At 28.0% G+C, this 8,008-nt stretch overlaps 2 protein-coding genes across 2 annotated transcripts in view; both read right to left on the bottom strand.

Moving 5' to 3' along the window:
* Positions 1-973, bottom strand: part of LOC102676322 (vacuolar protein sorting-associated protein 54) — a 5,210-nt gene extending 4,237 nt beyond the window's left edge. The window contains exons 1-2 of the mRNA XM_006614007.2: positions 694-973; positions 59-437 (exon numbers count right to left, since the gene is read on the bottom strand). Coding sequence (XP_006614070.1) covers positions 59-437; positions 694-791 — 477 coding nt within the window. The 5' untranslated portion in view covers positions 792-973. The remainder of the gene's footprint in view (positions 1-58; positions 438-693) is intronic.
* Positions 974-1,771: 798 nt separating this feature from the next.
* On the bottom strand, positions 1,772-7,197 carry LOC102676463 (kelch-like protein 10). The gene is made up of 8 exons (XM_031509661.1): positions 6,747-7,197; positions 5,929-6,244; positions 4,880-5,332; positions 4,263-4,432; positions 3,857-4,026; positions 3,585-3,743; positions 3,293-3,497; positions 1,772-2,960 (listed from the first exon to the last, which is right to left on the bottom strand). Exons 1-8 carry the CDS (start codon positions 6,971-6,973, stop codon positions 2,675-2,677), a joined length of 1,986 nt encoding a protein of 661 aa, XP_031365521.1. The 5' UTR covers positions 6,974-7,197; the 3' UTR covers positions 1,772-2,674.
* Positions 7,198-8,008: the final 811 nt, after the last annotated feature.

The raw sequence follows: 8,008 nt of genomic DNA, 5'->3' as shown, positions 1-8,008 counted from the left end.
TATATATATATATTAATATACTTTCAATTTTTAAAATAAATTTACTAATATTAATTACCCTTGCAATTTTCTTTAAATATGATTCAAAATGTTGCATTGTTATCTCAGGAAGATAAGGACTTTTAGGTATATCAACTTTTTCTACAAATCCATCTCCCCAAGTACGAGTTAAAAAGTTACTTTGTTTTCCTTTGAAAGGATCATTTAAAACAGCTGGTAAATTCTGTGCTGCAGAATACACAGTCCATGAGGAAGAGGGCTCTGATAATTGACCATTGCTTTTACGTTGTTGTTGCATTATTGCGTGTTTAGTGGCATGTGCTACATAATCTTTATCAGAAACACCCTCCACAGGAAGACTAGTGCATACTCCATTATAACCATAAAGGCACACAAATGAACCTCCTTCTCTAGAGCAATGAAGATCTCTTAAATGTCTGAAATAAAATTACATATATATTATTTATTATAATGACGTCATTTATTATAATATCTTTTCTAATAATAATTTAATTCACAAAAATATTCGTAAATAATTAATTTATTACATTCAATAACCATACAATTAAAACATGAACGAATTTTAACGAATAAGATATATTGAAGGTTTAAAATGATCTATGCAAAATAGTAAAAAATTATTTAAGATATTTTTACAACTTTTTTTTATTGCAAATAGATAGATGGACTCACCTTATAAAATCTTCTATTTGCTTGAACGAAAGGTTAGCGCAATATTCACATATTAAAACTGTAGATAACGATTCCAATCCTTTCACGATTTTCGCCATTTTCTATTTATAATTTTACTTCACCATTCTGTCACTGTTTTGTATAATTTACAAAACATTGAATTTATCACCAACAATAATTATACATTTGACGGCTACTTCGCGATTATACTTATCCGTTATCAGTCAGTGTCCAACTTATTCTCACCTTTTAACAAATATACGTATTACAATTCATGTTGACCAATAAAGGAATAAAAATTCCTAGATATACTTTTAATTATTTTAGTTTATTTAATTTGAAATATATCTAATGAATATGTTCTAAGCTTTATAAAATTTTTCGTTATAATAATAAATAAAATCATTATACGAATCATACAGACATTATATATATATATAAGAATTTACAGATAAAATACAAGATTATACAAGATAAATGTATCATTTAATGACATATGTTTAAAATTATGAAAATTTATAAATTATAAAACATAATAATAAAAATATAAATTAGAAGTTTATAAAATAATATAAAAAAATATATAATTATTATATATTAAAATAATGTGAATTGAATTGATATCATGTTTCATATGTGGTTAAGCACTAAGAGTAAGGCAAATGTGGAAAAAAATAAAAAGAGCAATAATGAAAAAAGAATAGATATAGGACAAAAATTGAGGTGTCAGCGCCATCTTCTGAATGTCAAAAATATATATCTTTTTAAAAACAAAGTAAAATATTCAAAAGATGGCGCTGATAGTTAATTCTTATCCTATCTTTATCTTTTTTTTATTATTTTTTTTTTTGTTTTATGTTTCATTTGCGACACACTGAAAATGGCGCTGATTTCGAAATTTTTATTCTATTTTTATTCTTCTCTTACTATTTGCTCTCTTTATCTATATTTTTTTTATCGAGATCATAGATTAATTTCGTTTTGATGGTTATACTATTTAAATTTTTATTAAAGTTATTCGCATTTATATATAATTAGATATTATATTAAGACATATTGACAGAAAAGCAAAACTATGTAATTTACCAATACTTTTTTTATTGATTGTTGTAAAGTTCCATTTCAGCAGTTTTTGTCAACATTAGTGTCAATAACAAGTTTATGTCAAAAATCGTTCTTTCATTCTCTTCTTTATTATAATCGGCTCTCAAAATTCATTTATATGTATAAAATCTTCCAATAAACTTCGTACAAAATTGTATCACAAAAACAGCCAATAGAAACATGTCTTGTATAAAAATAAAACGTGTCCCGATTAATAAAATTCCGGTAAACACGAATCCGAAAATATCATCCTGTTTCAACAAATCACATTCTTATTCCAGTACAATGATTCTAAAATTTCGTTTCAAAAATCATCCTCCATTATTGTTGAGAACAGGATATTTAACTCTGCATGAATCTCTTTATCATCATTACATTTTCTTATTTCTGACGATTTATTTTATGATTCGAAACTTGAAAATAAACTACGGTTATATTGAAAGAAAAATATTTTACAATAAAAAAAAATTATTTATGAACTAACAACGAAAAAATTTCTAATTTTTCACTTCCTAATTTTATAAATCTATTATAAAATAAAATTTACAAATAATTTAGAATTATACTTTTAACTTTTACTTTTACTTATTCTTTATCATTGTTTTCAAAAAGTATTATAAATTTTATAAATTTAGAGATAATCTTACTATCACTTGTTGAGTTATTGTTATATCTTAAGCAATCGTTAATGAATCGAAAATATAAAACACATGAAAATATACTTGCCATTAACTTTTTTCGCTATTTTCTTTCAACATAACCGTAAGGTAATTAATATCTTTGAACATTCATCGTTCTATTGCTCCTAATTACCGTCCGTCCGTCTGACCCTAAAACCTATAGTCTCGACATAATATTTTCAAAATACATATTTTTTTCAATTTTGTCGATTCTCATTATTAGTGTTCATATTCTGAGGCATTTGAGGTGGTGGTGGTATAGGTAATTCGTTGCTTAATTGCGAATTTTCACTATTTTGTTGCATTTGATCTTGTTGAGGTTGATGTTGACTGCGGTGCACCTCTAGTGCTAACAGTTTCTGCCGCTTCTCCTCCATGAGACGTTCGCGGTGCTTGTGAATATAATCATTTACATTTGGCAAACCCATGATTACGCACGCTGAGAGCGCGGAACGATACACGTTCATATCCGTTGCTTCGTACCTGTAGAAAACGTGAAATTGAATAGATTTGGATATATGTATTAAAGTAGAACGCAAAAATCAAAATTGTATAATTTTCTAATAATAAAAAAAAAAATTTGTTTTAGATTTTTCAGATGATATATGTAAAAAATAGTTGTTGTGAAATTAATTTTTTGAGCAAAGACTTCAGAGTTTGAATTCTTTTTTTCTTATATTATAAATTTAATAGATATAATTTAATAATTCAAATATTATTATGGAAAAAAATTTTATTTGTTAATAAAAATTTATATGATATNTATATATATATATATATATATATATAAAATTAGAAGAATTTAAAAAATTTACCATTCATTCGTTTTCTCATCGTAACATTCGACGTGATATATCGTGGTAACACCGTTGAATCCACCAATGGCAAAAATCATGTCATCGATCACCTCGATTGCGAAATTACTACGTGAATTGTACATATCCGGGATTGGTGTCCAAACATCCGTTGCAGGGTTGTATTTTTCACCACTACACATTCTTGATATACCATTGAAGCCTCCTTCATAAGATAAAAATTATTTTACAGAATGAGATTTTTAATTTCAAAATGTATTAATTAAATAATAATTAATTTTTGAATAATTACCAATAACATATACGTGATTGTGATAAGCTATACAGGATACTCCACTTCTACGTGATCTCATTGGAGCTATAATAGTCCATTGATTGGTTTCTGGATCATAGACTTCTGCTGAATTTAAACATTCATGTCCATTGAATCCACCCGTGATATAAATTTTATCTATATTATAAAAAAATAATTATAATTTTTGCAAAACATTAAGCAAGAATTGAATAAAAAAAATTCATAATATATAATTTATAATATAACAAAATATATTTTATTAGAATTACCATTCAAAGTAGTCGCACTGGCGTCAGATCTTTGACAATTCATAGGTGCTATCAAAGACCACTGGTTCGTCTTGTAATTATAACGTTCCGCAGTGTTTTGCCGATAATATCCGTCGTATCCTCCCATTGCATAAATTAAATCGTTGAGTACGGCAACACTAACATAACACCTACAATTTCAAATAATCGGAAAAATATTTATTGTGTAATAATAGATACCGAAATGTTGTATTAATAATTTGAATTTTGAAAACGAACATTTTGAAAATATTTGATGTTTTATAAAATATTAACAAATTGTAAGAAAACTATTCAATTTTAATATTTACGATAAATATTTAAATAAGAAGATGGATATTTAAATGAAAAGAAATAAGAGATAGAGATTATCTGTATTTTTTTTAACCTTCTGGCATTCATTGGAGCAACTTCTCTCCACACTTTAGTAACAGCGTTGAAGCAACGACAACTATTAAAATAATCAGCACCGTCGAAACCACCGATCACGTAAATGTTAAAACCGACTACCGCAGTTCCGTGATACGCGCGAGGTCCGATCGGATCTACTTCTTCCACCTTTGATTTTCAATCATTTATATTAATGTATAGATTTTTCGATTAATAATATTAATAACAACAACTTTCATTTAAACTTTTAATGAAACGCAATAACATCTATTTAAACAAATGATAATTATTCAGAATAGAGATTACCTGATTGATTTTAAGGTTATATTATTAAAATCATTATTTCCAAAATATACGCAAAAATATATATTAGGATTATGTTTGGTTTAAATTTAAATAGATTAAATAGATTTAAGTTAAATTTAGATTTAAAATAAGTTTAAGATTAGATTAAATATTAATAAGACAAACAATTGTTCAGCATCAAGATTTTAAAAGTATCGAAATTAACGAGAAATAAGACTCCAGTTCCAATTACTTTCAAAATTACTTAAAAAAAGAAAAATTTAACAGATAAATTATATTAATATTAATATTATTCCATTTTACACTCACCTTGACCCATCGATCCGCCCTGGTGTCGTAGGTTTCTATGAAATTTGTAGGACTTCTGCCACTCCATCCACCTATAGCGAATAGTATTTCATGGGGTACCCTCGGACGAGCTATTTTCGGCGTCGGTACCTCTCCGTCTTTTTGCGTGATAATTTCCAAATCATACAAGAATTTCAAGGTTTCGATTATGATCGGCCGGCAAGCCTCGTTCCCGGTAACGTACGGATGATCCTTCACATTCTCAAGAAAGAACTGCGTGTCTAACAAGCCAAGTCTAATATTCTTCATCAGATCTACGATATAATCCTTCCGCGATTGAGGATCGTAATCAATCCATTTCAATACCAGGTCCCAAACGGTGTCTTCGCTTTTCACGTTCAGCTCGTCGGCTCCGATTAAAGTCGTTAGCTCTTCAATCGGCAAATCGAGGATTTCCTCGCTCCGTTGAGCTACCTATATTAATTGTATCAATGTATTTTGCATTATAATTATTCTATGATTATTTTTTATCAGAAAAGAAGTTTTAACAGAAAAAAAGTTATTTGATTTCGAAGAATGTATAATTTCATATCGATGATTCTTATATATATAGAAGATACCATGGCTATCACAAAAGTTAATCGTTTAATTCACTTTCGTCGAATTATGAAAAATGACAATAATATGAGTAGAATTATATTATATATTTAATTATATTATTTTTAATTATATTATATTATTTTCGCTAATATTTTAGAGATATATCACGTGATGAGGCTTCTACTAAAGCCAATATGTCGTATCGTGTCACGTGATATACTTTGCTTAATTTAGCAGTGGGGATATTGTGACGTCATATATTTTTCTCATGAAGAAATTTACAGAGGAATTGAGTTACTTTTAGTGGTAAAGAAAATATCAATTAAATAAATTCTATGTAATATTGTCTATGTATTTAATATTTTTATAAAGAAATGCAATGAACATCATACAATCTAATCTAATCTAAAAAAAAGTAATATAAGTGTTAATTTAAAGATGTTAAAAAGTAAATGTCAAGAAAAAATAACCTGCACAAAATGTCTCATGACATAGCGATAGGCGCTATTTTCCAATCCTTTGCAAAAGTGTTCCCGGGCGAATCTCATGATACTGATACAATTTTCAGGCGCCAGATTCTGTTTCAAATATTCGCAGCAGAAATCGAGAACACCTAAGATATTCAAGTAATCGGCAGTGACCAGCAACTGGCACACGTTCTCATTGTTCACATTGATCGATCTCAAGTAAGCGTATTCGAGGAGCAAATTCATCATGTTGCTGCTGACACCAGGCAAAAGGACATCCGTTTTCTCACGCGAGTGTAATGTGGTTGTGAATAAAGTTCTATAAACGATTGATATTCGAGTTGTAAAAAATAATAATAACAGAAATAATAGAATTATTGAAGGAAAAATATGTCATGAAAATGCAATCATATTATTGCTCGATAATTATATTTTTAGTTGAAACTAAAATTTCTTTTATTTTTTATAATTGAAGAATAGCAAAAAAAAAAAACAAAAAAAAGGAACAAATAAGTTTTTCGTATACAAATTCTCTTATTAATCTTTAAAATCTATTAAATGATGAAACTTTACTCTAGATTTTTAAGAATATAAAATAAATTTTAAAAGATAAGGACATAAAAGATAAAGGATATAAGGATATAAAATATAAAGTAAGTAAAAAAAAAAATATATAAATTTTATATTTTTTATATTTTATAATTTTATATTTTTCAATTTTATATTTCCAGACGTTTGTTTAAGTGTTTAATAAAGAGTTAAAGTTTTTATAAAGAGAAAATGTCATTTAAGGCATAGATTGAACTCATACTAGACAAGACCTAAAATATGGACTGCAAGCTGACAAAATGGCCCGGTGAATTGGAAATACGCCTCCATCCTCGAGTCTCAAGACGGCGTCGCAAAGAAGATTGTTCTGTCGGAAATCATAAAGCGATTGCATAGCTTGTGTGCTCATACATCGGCCACCACTTTCGGCAATCAATCGTTGAGTGTTCGTTTCGCATAGATCGATATCCCTGCTGTTTTCGTTTGAGTCTACATCCATATCAAATTTTCTCCAAATTCGGGTACGAATCTTGTCGAGGATCCGCGACGACAAAGGTGGGGATACACGTTACTCGATTCCGTTTATACGATGCTTGAAAATTTTCTAAACACATCTTTTATTTTAACAATTAACAGTTTCTATCATTTAGTTGTCATTATTCCATTGAATATTATAATATTATAATTAATTCCATCAAATTATTTCAAATAATATAACTTTAAGAATAGCGATCATTTTTGAGAATTTGACTAAATTGTATTAATTTTATAACTTATAAATTCTATATATTTATATATTTTTATAACTTATAAAAAAAAATAAAAAGAAAGTAATCATAATAAGAAAAAAATACAAAATATTATTTTTTAATTTTATCATTTTTACGTAAGTAGTTAGTAATTAATTATTACCACTAATATGTAATATAGAAATTACCTAACAAAATAGTTAATTCTTTCTTTTTTAAAAGTTATTTTTTCATCCTTTTCATTGTTGATATTATTGAATATTGTTCGTATTATTTAATCCTGATTAATTAATAAATTACAATCATACCTGTGGAACAAAGAATACTTGCGACTTCGTTAATTTTCAAATCGTCCAAGAGGTTAGAGTTTCCCGCGTTTGTCAATGCTTTTGATCAATTGGACGCCGTAATTTTTACGAAATTTTTATCTTGACGATATTACGTACCCCGAATATTATTGATACCACACGACGAGTCGAGTATGATACGCACGATCGATGTGGGGGAAGGTAGTTTGATTGATACTTATACGCGTTTCAATTTCGTATGTGTCAAAAATGATTATGACACGTGGACGGACGGACTTGAAGACCGGAAATTGTACGATGGAGATTTAAAAAGAAGGAAAACGATGCGGAGTGGAGAGGAGTAGATGGGTGGCAGTCAGATACAAACTATTTTGTGTGATTTTAAAAGAGAGTAAATGTCGCCTCTGGCTGTGACATAGGTCTTACATGTCCGCCGTTCAGTCTAGGACTGTCTTCTGACAAATGAGCACTTCGATA

Source organism: Apis dorsata, unplaced genomic scaffold (genome assembly GCF_000469605.1).
Source record: "Apis dorsata unplaced genomic scaffold, Apis dorsata 1.3 scaffold_168, whole genome shotgun sequence".
Classification (NCBI taxonomy): domain Eukaryota; kingdom Metazoa; phylum Arthropoda; class Insecta; order Hymenoptera; family Apidae; genus Apis; species Apis dorsata.
This window is presented reverse-complemented; position numbering and strand designations above follow the sequence as displayed.

What these genes read in the sequence shown, in the direction of transcription:
- LOC102676463 (XM_031509661.1), bottom strand. Translation starts at nt 6,973, where the DNA reads ATGGATGTAGACTCAAACGAAAACAGCAGGGATATCGATCTATGCGAA. An exon ending in GGGCGGATCGATGGGTCAAG is followed by an intron (nt 4,433 to 4,879) that starts GTGAGTGTAAAA and finishes TGAAAATCAAAG; the next exon opens with GTGGAAGAAGTAGATCCGAT. An exon ending in CAATCACGTATATGTTATTG is followed by an intron (nt 3,498 to 3,584) that starts GTAATTATTCAA and finishes TATCTTATGAAG; the next exon opens with GAGGCTTCAATGGTATATCA.